At 37.3% G+C, this 17,042-nt stretch overlaps 1 protein-coding gene across 5 annotated transcripts in view; it reads left to right on the forward strand.

Annotated features, from left to right (window-relative positions):
- The first annotated feature begins 2,166 nt into the window (after window positions 1–2,166).
- The window catches only part of LOC126278344 (ATPase family protein 2 homolog), a 169,145-nt gene continuing 154,269 nt past the window's right edge, over window positions 2,167–17,042 (forward strand). For 2 of the 5 annotated variants that reach the window (XM_049978384.1, XM_049978383.1), the window contains exons 1-3: window positions 2,174–2,376; window positions 10,277–10,514; window positions 15,314–15,499. In XM_049978384.1, the coding sequence (XP_049834341.1) occupies window positions 10,322–10,514; window positions 15,314–15,499 (379 nt within the window). In that variant the 5' untranslated portion in view covers window positions 2,174–2,376; window positions 10,277–10,321. Of the gene's footprint in view, window positions 2,377–10,276; window positions 10,515–15,313; window positions 15,500–17,042 lie in introns of all 5 variants that reach the window. The other 3 variants (XM_049978380.1, XM_049978379.1, XM_049978381.1) reach the window with 3 other exon arrangements.

Consider the following 17,042-nt stretch of genomic DNA (forward strand, 5'->3'; position numbering starts at 1 on the left):
GTTGAAAAAAGTTATAAATATGAAAGAAACAGAAAGGCTAACCAAAATGACCCATACAGTGTCTGCTTAAGCAATGACAGTTTTCATACAGAAATTTATTTCACGGGATGCAGGGTGAACCTCTTGACTGGTGTAACTATTTGCAGATGGATTTGGAAACATATAAATATCTTTTGACACTCATAACTCTACTAAAACGAGGAAAAATACTTGTATACACACATAAATTTCTCTACATGAGCAGCTGATGGCGACATTAAAATTCCTGACAACAGTAAGGAACTAAAATAATCTAGAATTTTCTACTGCAGTTTCGAAACAAGAAAGAAATCATACATAACACATGCAAAGGTATTTACATTCTCCTCAAGGATAAGTTCGTGAAGGCAAGTAAATACTGTACTGGCACCTCAGTTCTAACAGGTTACCTACAGTACGTATTTTTTACAGTTTTAGACATGTTTGAAACGCAGTATACTCTTACATACATGGCCAGTCCAACTTTTTTGACCACCCAACCACATATGATCATGGCGTAGGACAATACTGAGTTAAAGTATCTGCAGCACAGATCAAATAAACCTTTGCAGTAACTAGTCTGAATCAAATTTATATTTTATTGCCGCTTCTCTGTTTGCTATAGGGACAAAGGCTCGTCATTTTTCTATGAAGAAAGTACAAACCACTGCCTTCATATCTCTATTACTGTATTCCGTACTCTAAATTTTCCATTAGCACCTATGACTTCCACACATTTCGATAAATGCGGCAAGGAAAGCACTTACGTGTATCTGCCGCTTCAAAAGTCACTTTTAAGTATGCACACACATACGAGAATCACAAGAATGAAGAAACAACTAACTCAAACACGTTTCATGCGGCAGATCTCCTGTCCAGCTTGTCTATGCAGATGTGATTTGAACCCACTGATTTTAAAAATTTCGCTCAAACCTCCAACTCCAACGACCAGATTTGCGCATATTTCATGTCTGTGCAGATTTCTTGTTCATTCACAATAATCTGTCTGTGCGGATGTGATGTGCTCAGACATTTGAGCAGATAGATTGTTACTTGTGAGTGGACCTTAACAGCAATAAAGTTTATTAACGCATTTCTTAGCAATGTTGTGTGCATACAATGCGAAGTTTAATTCCACCAAATGCTATCACAGAGAAATTATTATACAGAAGACATTGTGCATGTGCCAAAAAGCATTCGCAAGTTCTCTGTCTATGTTTTGCATATTTCTCATTCAACACCTCGTAAAAACAATAAATTGCTGAAAACTTTGTGTTGCATGTACACAAGAGTGGGAACACATGGATTAATGGCCAAAGCAAACTTCATAATGTCTGATCTCGATCAGCTTTGTGTGTTAAAGTGTTGAGGAGTGAAACAACATTTCAAAACATCATTTTTTCTAGCTTAATATATAAATACAAACAGCTTAAACAACATTTATAAGGGAACAAATAGCGCCTGTTTATCTTATCCATTACGTTTCTTTCTTAAGTAACCAATAACATCCTAACAATTGTGCTTTTCTTCTTCATTAGAGGGGAGTTTTTCTCTTAAAATATTATTTTTTAAAATTACTTCATCAGCTTCTATTCTTATTTATATACAGTGTAGGTGTCAGCTCTGTTCTGCTATTGTAAAACCTAAACAATTTTTGTTCTTACATATATCTGACTTCACTTTGCAAAGAACGCTCGATGAAAGATGTAACCAGTCGCCATGGAACATTTGCAGTTTGCCACAAACGCAAAGGACAGAAAAAAATATTAGATAAAGAAGATACAAAAGAACAAAATAAACTATTATAAAATGAGTGAGCGCGGCGAAAATAAGTTAATTTCCAATGTTAGCAGACAAACACACCGTCAAAAATTTTTACCAGAGAAACCTTGAAGTTACGTGACGTGATGGCATCCTATGTGAATGCCACCATTTTAAATGCATTGTGGAATATTGTCACGTGGCATGACGACCAGTACGAATTTGCCAGAAGGGCAGTGATGACACAAAGCTAAAACTATTTAAAATTTTAGCGTTTGGCAAAAAGTCGAACGACGCTACCAAAATCTGTATGTTTCCACATCCAATTTTGGGGGCGCCAGTGGAGTGGCATCACCTCGACTGCGTGACGATCCGAGTCTGCGCTATTTTTCTAAAATCCTTGGTCTCCACGTGTGTACAAACTTTGGTTGATAGTGTTTACGTGAAAGCCTCGAAAGATGTAAACAAAAACACGTGCGAGGGAGATGTCAAGTGCGTCTGATTAGTTTTGGAGTTTTAAGTCAAAAGTCATGCAGTTCAATGATGAGTGATGTTAGAACTTTTATAAATCCCATACAAACAAACTGCGAATAAACTGTAAGTGCCTTCGCGTTGTATTATCGTAACTGGAACGAATCTGTGAGTTGCCTACTGCGTCATGTGTTCCGTTTTCTGTGCTTCAGATCCTCATAGATTATTTACCATGTTCCAAACTCTTAAAGAATATTCATCGTTGTCCTCCCCCAAGGAACCTATTTTTACTCACGCCGTTTCTTAAAAATAGTTTTTTATGTCTCTTAACACCTCAGTACTATTTTTGTAGGCTATTATAGTACCATGAAATAAAGACTCCTTCACAACCATTTGCATTAGTTATCATAATACAGATGTAGAATGACATAATTTTCTATTTCCCTTTTTTAACTTATTTTTTTGTTTTTCACATTGGACTACAGGTTAATCCTCAAGCGTGTAGGGCTGTGCTGAAGCACGAAATCAGCAGATTCAAAATTTCCTAAATAGCTATTTTGTTGCTTGTTGTGGTAACATAATCGTGTTTACTGATGAAGAGTGTATCTTTCTCCCTATAGTTCAGGGGATAGCTCATTGATAAATCACGTAATTGTGAATTGAAGGATGACTGTTCCAAATTATAATCTCCGCACTTTAACTTCCTACGTGATGGTGGATATATATTATTTTTTCAACTAGCAATCTGCTGTCTTCGTCAGCCATTGATGATGACATGTCAGTTGCCAAAAGACCTGCTTGCACTAAATTCATGATGTCCTGAATTAAATTCCAAACCTCTTCACAGTGTTTTAAGGAACTAAGGTATAAGGTGACTAGACAGTGATCTGCCCATTGTATAGAGGGGTTAAGCTTGTCACATTTTGTCCTCTCCCTTCCCTTCAGCCCTAACAATACTAACATTGCAATGTTCAAAACCCAACCACAATAATCCACACAACACTGGTGCTTGATTCTTCATAACATGTTTGAGGAATGCGGCAGGATACCTTGTCCACTAGGACCTTGCGTATGACAGCAATACTGGATTGTGTTAGTGGCCCCTCAAGCCCATTTATAGAGTATTACACTATCTTTGACTTGAATGTCGTCTCCTCACTGTACACAGATAAATTGTTCCAGTGTTGTTTTTATAGTGCACATTCGTTAATATGAACATTGCAGCAAGTAATTATTATAAAAATAATTATATGGTATATTTTGGCCAGGAATCTGCTTTTGGGGAGTTCGGCTACCTAGTGCAAGACTTTCTATTTGATGCCACTCTGGTGACGTGGGTGTTGATGGCGTTGACAACACAACGCCCAGTCCCTGAGTGGAGAAAGTGTCTGACCCAGTCAGAAATCGAACCTGAGCCCCTCACATGGCTTTCAGCAATGCTGACCACTCATTGATGGAGGTGGACTTATGTGTATCGCTACCCTCTAAGAGACTTTCGAACAGTTTGTACATGCTTGAGACTTGTCGTTTTCACCACCATGAATGTGGTAAAAATATAAGAAAACTGAATAAAATCTTGTTTTATGTTGTGAATTGGCAAATATGAAATAGAATTTTGTGTGAACATGAATTTTTTAAAAAGAAGTTCGTGTGCATTGTTTGCCAAAGACAAGTCACTGTATGACTGTAAAATTTTCCATTGAATGGAAAGATCTTTGATAGCTCGCCTTTGCACTTTTGCAAAACTCACTTGCCTCTCACTTATTAAACTAACTATCCATCAGAATTGTGGTTCTTCCCCATAACTTTGTCACAAAAAAGCGGGGTGCAGAGTCTACTCAAAACAGAGAGAGAGATATGGTTGAAGATAAAAAGGTTATAAGGTAAATAAAGAAAAACTACCAATGAAAAATAATCTACCAGTTGGGGAAATGTGGTGGGGCTTTTTATGCTGTTTGAGTCATGGTTTGTGGAGGATTGGGAGGATGTGTTGAAGAGCAATTTTACATCATCAAAGTTCAGGGAAGCTAGTACTGGGTGGTAGTATCCAAATGACCCCTTTGGTGTAACAAGCATGTTGTTCCCTCAAGTCAATCTAGGTTTTACTTTTTTGTACTGGTTGTCCCTAAGGGGGACAGTTACGTGTTCGTTCATGTGCTCAGCCAGTTTAGTTGTCATCAGTCCTATATATCAAGCCACACAGTGAATACATGTTAGTTGGTTAATAACATATGTGGTTTGACATGATGCTCTACCTTGGTTTTTGTGGAATTCATCAGTGATAGGGCTGGAGTCAGTGGCAGTGGGTGAGTGCTTGGGGTAGGATTTACAGTGGGAACACTTACAGGGGTATAAATTGTGAGACATGGTAATTGCCTGTGAATGTTATATGATTGGACAAAGGTTTTACACAGGTTAGGTAGGAGATGGAAAGTGAAAAAAAGGGAGAGATTATCTCATTTCAGGGATTGGTTTAAGAAAGACATAGGCTAGGCAGTGTAACATATTGGTCCATTTGAGATCTGAGTAGCACTGGAAAACTAGGGAATGCTTCTGCGTGTTTGGGAAATGGGAGCTGTGTTTGTCAGAATGCAAAAGGAGAATGCTAAAAGATAGAATTGTTTTTGGATGTGGTCTATGGTATATTTGTGGGAGAGGCTGTTGTATGAGTGTTAAGAAATTTGACTTTGCGCCAGATATGTTGGCCATGGATGCCAAAGCTTTAAGAAAGTGGCTGTTATATTAGTGTGGAAGTGGTCAGAGCCATTGATGTGGATGTATGATTGTTTTTCGGTTGGTTTTACATGGGTGAGAGTTTCAGTGAGATGTAGCTCAACACCAAGCTAGCTTTGGAAAAACATTTTTCTGTTAAATGTAACCCTTTATTACTGTGATAGCATGCATGTGCAAGATAGCAGCTACCTCCATTCTTGTTCAGAGTAGTGAATCAATTTCACATTATGACTGCTATGACTACTTGCTGACTGGGGGGGGGGGGGGGGGGGGGGGGGGACATGGTTCCATGAAGTAGCTTGAAATGAGGGAAAGTAGAGCAGGAAAAGGGTGAGGGTAAACACTCATCTAGAGTAGATAATTTTTTTTTTTTTTCTAAAAGACTGGTATTAAGTTTAAAGGGAAAAGAGATTGTGAAATTAAAATTTCCTGTCTTTTTCTTGGAATTATATCGGCAGCTTTTCGGCCATGTGGTTGTAGAGCTAATAGCTGGTATAGCTGGTTGGAGATGGTGTTGCTTGATGAAACTGAGGTGGTTGCACGTTCTGTGGGAACTGAAGTGCATTTTTGTGCAGATGGTTGAGGCAGCCACTACTCCCCTTTTGATCATAATGCAGTATAGTGTAGGTTCCACAAACAGAAAAACTGTGCCCAGTAATTGGAAGAAAGCACAGATAACACTCATGTAATAGACGGGTTGCAGGACTGATCCACAAAACTAGCATCCAGTATTGTTGATAACCATCTGTTTTAGAATCTTTGAACATAGTCAAGCTAAAACAAAATGAGGTGACTCAAACAGAATGACCTCCAGCATGGATTCTAAACACATCTTTCTCACAAAAACCAACTCATGCTGTTCTCATGTGACATGCAGGGAACCATGGATCATGGCAGTCAAGTAGGTGCAGTATTTGCCTAAGTACCACACCAGTGTTTATTATCAAAAGTACATGTGTATGGGCTGTCAAGCAAAGTTTGTGACTGGACTGAGGATTTGTTGTCAAGGAGGATATAACATGTTACCTTGGATGGAGATTTAGAAGTAACTTTAGGGGGAGTCCATTGTCACGGGTGGGACAGTTGTACTACATTTTTCAACAGTCCGATGTTGATGTAACATAAAGTATAAATAGGAATAAAGTAAAGATTGACTGGTTGCCATACAAATAAATGTTTTACCTATGCTTTAAATCTGAATGTCAGAAGTTTACAAATTGAACTGTTATTAATCTTTAAAACTTTGTCACAGGTGGGACAGCAAATAGACGTAGCATTGAATAACCACCAACATTCTAGAAGAAATCTCTGATTTATGCACTTATTTTCTTTTGAAAATATTGAATTCACATTAATAAAACAATTCTCTACATGACATAATATCAATAAATATTATATTAGTAATACTTACTTACAATAATTGCAATCAAAGACTGTCATGGGTGAGACAAGGAAGTGTCACGGGTGGGACTGTTTTTTTTTGTTTTTTTTTAACTGATTTTATTACGTCAGTTAGCTATGAATCGATAGGTGACATATATTTAGAGGGCACGTTAAGTTTTAATAACTTTGTAGAACATTTTTGTTGCCTATAAATAATATAAATTTTGGTATAGTATTAGTTTACATTTCTGAGTACTTAATTATTTCACTTGAAGAATGTACCACTTCGAAAAAATATACACTTCACCTCTCACCCACTTTCGAAAATGTCTAAATTGCTGGGAAACTCATAATATAAGGTGTCCCTAACATGTTTGACATTTGGATTCGGGAGAATAGCAAGTACTTGTTTAAACTCTACATCCTGCTCATCAGCTTTGAATACTTTTGCTGAGTCCCCAACTGATCGCATACACATAATCTGTATTTCCCCATTGCCTTCTACACTTCTCTGTGCAATTGTAGCATATATATATGTAGTGGATTACTTTCTTGCAGTTTGGAACTCAACTAAAATAAATGTTCCTGGCATGATTTGTTCCACAGCTGGTTCTGAACATGTAACTTCTTGGGAATTGGGTGTCAACAGGACATCAGGATATGATTCCTCATCACTCATCTCAGAATCTGTGTAGATTAGTGAATATATGTTAGATGAAGGTGGAAAAACCTCCACTTTCTCTAAATCTGATTTTAGGAAAGTTCTACCACATACTAGCTTACAGGTATTGTAATCGTTGAAGTGATGGTTGCTGCGAATATCTTTTAATTTTTTAACAGCTTTCCAGTGTCCATCCAGAAGGTCTCTGTTTTCATCAATATGATCTTTTGTCTGAAGAAGAAAGTTTATTCCAGAAACAGATGATTTGGCACAGTCTAAAAATTCTTGTGCATTGCTGATGATGACTTTTCTTTGCTTAACTTTATTCCAAACAGACCTTTTTGTAACAGCTCCAATGCCATCCACTGCACCTTTCCGATGTAGCCTAATGTTGCAAAGAAAAACCATTCTCCAGTCACTCCAAAGTCTTGCATCATGTAGCAGAGGTTAGAAATGGTGAATTTGTTCTTAAATTGACCTTCGCAACCATCAGAAAAAATTTGTATCAAGGTCAAATTGGGAAGCTCTTGTTTCAGCTTACTTATTATAATCTTCAAACATGCATAAACTGAGTACTTGTCATGGCACAGTTCATCGCTCACAATTGCAAATGACTGTAGCCCTGTTTTCATCCAAACACAAATAGTGACCACTGTAATCTGTGTATGACTCCAGTGGGCACTTTGTATCTCATCTTGTGCCAGTGCTACATAGTTCCTGCAAAATCTATTTGCAGTATCACTTCATCATCACTAACTGATGCTTTCACAGCCTTGAAATCTCCAGATTGCATCCTTTTGACAAAGAAGTGCTCCTTGAATGTTTTTAGTTGAGTCTAAAGTTCAGAGAGAGCTTCACAAAGTGTTCCACTGGTAGTAGTCTGTTTAGGGTGACACTCATGTTTGGTCCATTTTCTCCAAGATATTATGTCACGCAAATCAAACTTTCCATTTATTAATGTGTGCAAATTCATGATGCATTTCTTGCATTGACTTGTCATGCATATTTCACTTTCTACATCACAGCAAACAAGATTCATAAGGTGAGTGTGAGTAGCAGGGACACTAGCTATTTTTTTGTGAATGGCTTCAATGATGAAGTTGAAGTTAGCATGATATCTGCACAAGCATACATTGTGAGGCATTTGAGATGTTAGAACAACATTTTTAGGCCGCAACTCGTAGAATTTTGAAATCTTGATATCAATATCTGGATTGTCTTGCTTAAAAAGAAAAAAAAAATGCTTCCTTAACTGTCATATTCGTGCAATGTTTCTGCAAGCTAACTCTTTTCCCAGTTTCGTGGTCTACAATAGACTTTACATCCTTTAACCAGGTGTCTGCCTGCTGATTTCATCATTTGTGAAAAATGTTTGTATTTTGAGCAGATTATCACCTGTAAGTTTACTAGACTTTTCTTCACTACTGGAAAAATCTGCTTTACTACCTTTTTAGGTAAGCTTCCACTTACAAGCTTTTTATTACTGCTGATTTTTTTTGAGGGGCTTGAAAGAAGCACCTTCTTTACCCAAGAAACAGCTTTGCCACGGGACTGAGGACATATATATGATCCTAACTGGGAAATACAGGTCTCAGACTGATCTTCAATTATTACAGATTTTAGTTTAAGTCTGTACTTCCTTTTTCTTTCAGCTTCCTTCTCTCAATATTCCAATAAAGATTTTTCACTGAGGATACCTTCATATTTTCCCTTCTTCTTTTATCCTGTCTCTTTCTTTTTCTTTATGGACGTTTTCTAAATAAATATTAAGTTTTTATTTAGTGTAAACCATCAAAGCACTTGTTATATCAACCAAATTAACTTAACAATAACAAAAAGTGTTAAATGGTTTGGATTTTAGTAACATCCAAAAAACTGTCACGGGTGGGACACAATTTCTTTTAACATATTTATAAATGATCATTTACAACTTAGAAGGTGTCTTATGGTTCATTGGATGTTTTTTTTGTTTGTTTGTTTGTTTGTTTGTTTTTCTTTTTCTTTCTCCTGACCTAAAATATATAGAATTACTATAATTGCTGAGTTAGAAGATAAACTTTTTCATGTTCTTTGTCATGTGTGGGACACTAAATACATAGTAACTTAATAACTCACCTTTCTTTAAAAACTGAAGTTTGTCAGAAAGATAAGATTCTGCTCTTGAAATTTAACAATTAAAACATCAACAATTGCTGCAACCCAAATTTAAACAGCTGCCAACACAAAAAGCAAACCTTTAGATGTGCCACAGGGTTGTTTGTTGGGACACTTGATTTTCATATTGTATTTTAATGACATTATGGACAATATTAATAACAAGCTCAGGGTTGTAACAAATGATGCAGATATGTGTAGTGAGTATGTACACAGATTGGTCACTTTGTTTAAATGTTCAGAAATGAATTAAGAAACCATAGTCCCCTGTGACTATAACATCAGTGAGGCACAGATGCATTTGACCAGTTCTACAATTTGTAGGCATAGGAAATGGAACAAACATATAGCCTAGTTCATAATTGACACAATTTCTCAGAAACAGTGATTTCCCCTGTTGTAATGAATGAATGAACACTATCTTGACACTATTTCTTTATTAATAAAAACCAGTTTTTATTTCATTCATTAGAATATGTAGGATCAGTCATACATAGAGCTGCTTGCAAACCAGTTCAGTGGTCTGATACTAGGAAAATTCCATCCACAAAGTATATTGCTTGCAAAACACTTGTACAATTCATCCATGATTATTACTGAAGTATGTGAGACCTGTACCAAATAGAACTAACAGCTAAGCAATAATCCACTTTATGAGTTTGAAAAGATGAGTGATCACATAGACTGTACGCTATGTAAAAATAATAAGATAATGGCTGTAGATAGAGGAGGTATGAGAATAGTACTCAGATGAAGTGATGGACAAAAAGATGGATGTAGAGTCGCAATATGAACCTATGACTGAGGAAGTAGAAGTAAAGTTTATAATTTACTGTAAATGTCTTTGTTGCTCAGTCAGAACAAAAATTAAATTTCTGTGTAAGACCTATTTCAGTTGCCTTTTGGGTTTTCAGATAATCTGAAAACACAAAACAATAAAAAGTTTTCTGTTAATAACTTTTTGTAACATATACTGTATTTTTTCTGTATTTTCTTGCAATTAGCATGTAAAGTGATTGTAATTAATAGTGTAAGTGCACTGTAACTTCTTTATAAAATTAGGCTGTGCTTAACTGGTTCAATTAATTTCTATAGGGACTTCCTTGGGCCTAATTTAAAAGGCTACTATAGGTATCGAGTATGTCGCGCAAATCTGCTACTAGAAAGTCTACATCTCTGTGGGAGAAATGTGAAGTTTGCCAGGCAGTTATATCTCAAAAGGATCATGCTACACATCTAAATGGATCATGCCCTCAGGTACCAGAAGCATGGAATCATGCTTACATTATGGATGGTGTTTTGTATAGCACACTGGAACAGTTACCATCAGTAGGTAAGTTGCAATGAGAATGAAAATATTCACTGTCACTTACTTTAATGGCAGTTGGTGGCAGAGTGTGTGGAGATCATATACCTTCTGCTTTACAGCTTACAGAAATCAATAGGAAGTTTGAGGTTTCCATGGGATCAACACTCAAGAGTTCTTAAAGTGTGATATTTGCATTCATGTGTTGAGACTCGGGCATGATATTTGTGGGAAAATGCTACATGAACCAATAATAAGTAAATGAATGCTTTATCACATTGTGAAAAGAAAGCTGATGTTTGAAAATGTCCCAGTAATAAAAATTGCAGGCGTCACTGCTATCAACGAATGTGGCATAGTTGGTATTTTGTAATAAAAGCAAATTCTGTGTAATTTGTAATGTTTGAAAAGTTGAAATTTGGGGAAATATTGTGATGGGAAATCTGGGAAATTCATGTGGATGGGCTATTACTTTTTATTGTAATTGTAATTTTTTTTACTACAGTATTCAATGTGGCCTGTAAATGTGCTTCATTAAAAATACACTAGCATCTTTGCTTTTGTTTTTGTATTTATTCATAAAAGCTGATGTATGTGCTGAATATTGCCTATAATTACCTGATGCCATTGTCCAGCTTTGTCAGTGGCAGATATGCTACTACAAGCATTAGCATTTAACATCCTATACTGTTGGAGTCTGGTGATGACGGGAGGGAAGGATTCCTCGCAATCGTTGGTAAAAAGGGGTAGAAGTGAGAGAATAAAGAGACAGGTAGCTTAGAATTCTCTGATCACTTGAGAAATTTTAGCTTGATATGTATATACAATGTATGACATTTATTCAGTAAGAGTTTATAATGAGATGAAGGGGCACCTTCCAATGCGATTCATTGCTGTTGTTGGAGTCCAACATGCTCATTGGAAATTACTACAGTCATCAAATATTACTTGGTGACATCAGAATCTTATTCTTCATAGCACATATCTTGGAGACATAGTCAATGTCCAACAACTTACCTCCACAACTTGCCACATATGTTATTGCTTATTGGTGGATGAAGCTCTCAGTAATTGTTGTTGTGGTCTACAGTCCTGAGACTGGTTTGATGCAGCTCTCCATGCTACCCTATCCTGTGCAAGCTTCTTCATCTCCCAGTACTTACTGCAACCCACATCCTTCTGAAGCTGGTTAGTGTATTCATCTCTTGGTCTCCCTCTACGATTTTTACCCTCCACGCTACCCTCCAATACCAAATTGGTGATCCCTTGATGCCTCAGAGCATGTCCTACCAACCGATCCCTTCTTCTAGTCAAGTTGTGCCACAAACTCCTCTTCTCCCCAATTCTATTCAATACCTCCTCATTAGTTATGTGGTCTACCCATCTAATCTTCAGCATTCTTCTGTAGCACCACATTTCGAAAGCTTCTATTCTCTTCTTGTCCAAACTATTTATCGTCCATGTTTCACTTTCATACATGGCTACACTCCATACAAACACATTCAGAAATGACTTCCTGACACTTAAATCTAGACTCAATGTTAACAAATTTCTCTTCTTCAGAAACACTTTCCTTGCCATTGCCAGTCTACATTTTATATCCTCTCTACTTCGACCATCATCAGTTATTTTGCTACCCAAATAGCAAAACTCCTTTACTACTTTAAGTGTCTCATTTCCTAATCTAATTCCCTCAGCATCACCCGACTTAATTCGACTACATTCCATTATCCTCGTTTTGCTTTTGTTGATGTTCATCTTATATCCTCCTTTCAAGACACTGTCCATTCCGTTCAACTGCTCTTCCAAGTCCTTTGCTGTCTCTGACAGAATTACAATGTCATCGAACCTCAAAGTTTTTATTTCTTCTCCATGGATTTTAATACCTACTCCGAATTTTTCTTTTGTTTCCTTCACTGCTTGCTCAATATACAGATTGATTAACATCGGGAGATACTACAACCCTGTCTCACTCCCTTCCCAACCACTGCTTCCCTTTCATGTCCCTTGACTCTTATAACTGCCATCTGGTTTCGGTACAAATTGTAAATAGCCTTTCGCTCCCTGTATTTTACCCCTGCCACCTTTAGAATTTGAAAGAGAGTAATCCAGTCAACATTGTCAAAAGCTTTCTCTAAGTCTACAAATGCTATAAACATAGGTTTGCCTTTCCTTATTCTTTCTTCTAAGATAAGTCATAAGGTCAGTATTGCCTCACGCATTCCAGTATTTCTACGGAATCCAAACTGATCTTCCCCGGAGTCGGCTTATACTAGTTTTTCCATTTGTCTGTAAAGAATTGGTTTTAATATTTTGCAGCTGTGGCTTATTAAACTGATTGTTCGGTAATTTTCACATCTGTCAATACCTGCTTTCTTTGGGATTGGAATTACTATATTCTGCTTGAAGTCTGAGGGTATTTCACCTGTTTCATACATCTTGCTCACCAGATGGTAGAGTTTTGTCAGGACTGGCTCTCCCAAGGCCGTCAGTAGTCCCAATGGAATGTTGTCTACTCCGGGGGCCGTGTTTCGACTCGGGTCTTTCAGTGCTCTGTCAAACTCTTCATGCAGTATCATATCTCCCATTCCATCTTCGTCTACATCCTCTTCCATTTCCGTAATATTATCCTCAAGTACATCGCCCTTGTATAGACCCTCTATATACTCCTTCCACCTTTCTGCTTTCCCTTCTTTGCTTAGAACTGGGTATCCATCTGAGCTCTTGATGTTCATACAAGTGGTTCTCCTATCTCCAAAGGTCTCTCTAATTTTCCTGTAGGCAGTATCTATCTTACCCCTCGTGAGATAAGCCTCTACATCCTTACATTTGTCCTCTAGCCACCCCTGCTTAGCCATTTTGCACTTCCTGTCGATCTCGTTTGTATTCCTTTTTGCCTGCTTCATTTACTGAATTTTTATATTTTCTCCTTTCATCAATTAAATTCAATATTTCTTCTGTTACCCAAGGATTTCTACTAGCCCTCGTCTTCTTACCTACTTGATCCTCTGCTGCCTTCACTATTTCATTCCTCAAAGCTACCCATTCTTCTTCTACTGTATTTGTTTCCCCCATTCCTGTCAATCGTTCCCTTATGCTCTCCCTCAAACCCTGTACAACCTCTGGTTCTTTCAGTTTATCCAGGTCCCATCTCCTTAAATTCCCACCTTTTTGCAATTTCTTCAGTTTTAATCTACAGATCATAACCAATAGATTGTGGTCAGAGTCCACATCTGCCTCTGGAAATGTCTTACAATTTAAAACGTGGTTTCTAAATCTCAGTCTTACCATTATATAATCTATCTGATACCTTTTAGTATCTCCAGGGTTCTTCCATGTATACAACTTTCTTTCATGATTCTTAAACCGAGTGTTAGCTGTGATTAAGTTGTGCTCTGTGCAAAATTCTACCAGGCGGCATCCTCTTTCATTTCTTAGCCCCAATCCATATTCACCTAGTATGTTTCCTCCTCTCCCTTTTCCTACTACCGAATTCCAGTCGCCCATGACTATTAAATTTTTGTCACCCTTCACTATCTGAATAATTTCTTTTATTTCATCATACATCATACATTTCTTCAATTTCTTCATCATCTACAGAGCTAGTTGGCATATAAACTTGTAATGCTGTAGTAGGTGTGGACTTCGTATCGTATCTTGGCCACAATAATGCGTTTACTATGCTGTTTGTAGTAGCTTCCCGCATTCCTATTTTCCTATTCATTATTAAACCTACTCCTGCATTATCCCTATTTGATTTTGTGTTTATAACCCTGTAGTCGCCTGACCGGAAGTCTAGTTCCTCCTGCCACCGAACCTCACTAATTCCAACTATATCTAACTTTAACCTATCCATTTCCCTTTTTAAATTAACTGATTTGACATTCCACACACTGATCCGTAGAACGCCAGTTTTCTTTCTCCTGATAACGGCATCCTCTTGAGTAGTCCCCTCCCGGAGATCCGAATGGGGGACTATTTTACCTCCGGAATATTTTACCCAAGGGGATGTCATCTCAGTAATTATAGTTGTGTAATTTCATATGTCAAAACAGAGTAGACTAGCATCTGAGCTTGACCAGAGTCTGGCCAACTCCATGATCTACTGCAATACTTTAACAACCATTTATGTTTAAGGACTGTCAGTTTGAGATAGATCCTCATTATGTATCCATTGAATGATATGAGCTCTCCCCTCTTAAGTGTGATGTGTAGTTATGCACATTAAACCAGAAAAGTTTCTTGAATCTTCTATAGAGTTAACTATGTTCATCATATTGCTTTGCATACCTACTAGTTAATCAGTGTCTGCAACAGGTGGGGAAGTGGTTGTTTAAGTTCTTAATAAATCTAGATAGAAATGTAATATTTGCTAGAGATGTTATTTTATATTTAGCATGATGCAACAGGAATATAGAGAAAAGGGCAAGGAATGTACTATTGATTTTGCAGTTCACACATTGCTGAAAGAACAAATATCTATGAACAGTAAAGGCAGAAATGCGTGCCTCATCATGAAAATTATGATTTAAACTTTCTATTATATCTTTGAAGTCCTCTTGTTGAGTGATGGTATCAAATATTGCACAAGGTCATTCTTGATACTTGAAGAAGAAGAAGAAGAAGAAGAAGAAGAAGAAGAAGAAGAAGAAGAAGAAGAAGAAGAAGATGATGATGATGATGATGAAGATTCTCTGAGTGTATATGATTTTTTAAAAAAAATAAATGAAGCGATAAGTGTGATGTGTCTTTTAAAAATATATACATCATTCATACTACAGGAATTTTGTGTGAAAATCAGCTATGTTGGATGCATTTTGTTACAGAATCGTTGAAAAATTTGCCCTCTCAGGAACGTGAGAAATTAGTACTTCTGTCACAGTCTGCTCTTCAGATTTGTGGTATGATGATTGGTGATCCGGTCATTATCAGTTCAAAAGGGAATTCTGCTGTGAAAATTGCCTGGCCTACTTCAGAAAAGTCTGTAACATCAGTTTTAATGATAAAAGAAGGTATACAGAAAATTTTATTTTCTTCATATAATTTAAAACTACTTTATTTGTTCATTTAAGAGGGTGGAATAATATTTCCATCAACAATCTTATTTTATGTGTACAATGGGAGCTACACTGTAAAATGTATAACATTCTATTATTTGTTTCAAATATAGGGTGAACATTAATAAAACTGACTAACTGCAGGGATAGATTTCTGACTGGTAATGGAGGAAAAGAGTCCGATGACTTTGTGTCCGGAAACACATCATTGCTACAGTAAATGGTGCTGAGGAATAACATTTCCTTTGACCATGTGTTGTGGGTTCCTTGTGTGTTGCCGCTGTGGTTGAGTAGTTCTAGGTGCTTCAGTCCGGAACCAAATGGCTGCTATGGTTGCAGGTTCAAATCCTGCCTCAGACATGGATGTGTGTGACGTACTTTTGTTAGTTAGGTTTAAGTAGTTCTAAGTCTATGGGACTGATGACCTCAGTTTTTAGTCCCACAGTGCTTAGAGCCATTCGAACTAACCTTGTGTATTGCAGGCTGTGTGATTGACATGTGTACAGTAAGCAGCAGAACGGTCCTGCATTCATGACTGGAACAAGCCAAGAGGGTGTCTGTGTGTTTGGCCAAGCAGATGGAAACGGATGAGAGGCAGCATGGCATACCGAAACAAGTACCCTCACAGACAACAACCCCATCACACAACATTTCAAGCTTGTTTTGAATGATTGTGTGATCTTGGGTTCTTTAAGACACATGGATGTGCAGGGAGGCAGTGGACTGTGTGTACACCATATTTGGAGGACCAGGATCTACAGGATATTGAGATGAACCCTACTAGAAGCTCTAGGCAAGTGACTCACCCACATGGCGTAAGCCAAAGTATGATTATGTGTATGCTGCATGACAACTACTACTATTCCTGTCACCTGAAATCCAAAGGAGGCCACTTTGAACATCTGTTATGACATGGGTGCAATGTGTTCCATGATTATTTGTTGTCATTGCACGCACATCGTCCATTTCTGGACACATGTTCATAGGACATTTTATCCTCCAGTTACAGTCAGGAACGCATCCCTGCAGTTTGTCAGTTTTATTGGTGTTCACCCTGCATAATCCATAATGGTATATTTCCAACCTATGGATATTTGAACATTGTAAGTTCTTCTAACTTTCCTACCTCTCTTTGTATCTCATCATCTAAATGATTCTATCTCTGGAAGGTATCTCAATGCAATATGTTATTCCCAGGAATTTAGGCATATCTTCTCTAAATGGTGTAATGCTTTACATGTATCACTAACGATTTTCTTATTGATGGGATCTTAAACAGTACTGAGGGTTCACATGTGTGCTTCTGCGCCCACAGTGATCCTCACTGGTTATTTCTCTTCGTTCGGTGAAGAAACAAAAAATCACATTGTGACAGATCTGTACTGTAATCTATAAAAGTGTGTGGAATCATAATTTCCCATGGAATCACTGTGCTGTCACCACCATGCAATGATGTACATTATTTTGGAGGAATATGACCGTGTACAGCTCCAAGTGG

This window comes from Schistocerca gregaria, chromosome 6 (assembly GCF_023897955.1).
Source record: "Schistocerca gregaria isolate iqSchGreg1 chromosome 6, iqSchGreg1.2, whole genome shotgun sequence".
Lineage (NCBI taxonomy): Eukaryota > Metazoa > Arthropoda > Insecta > Orthoptera > Acrididae > Schistocerca > Schistocerca gregaria.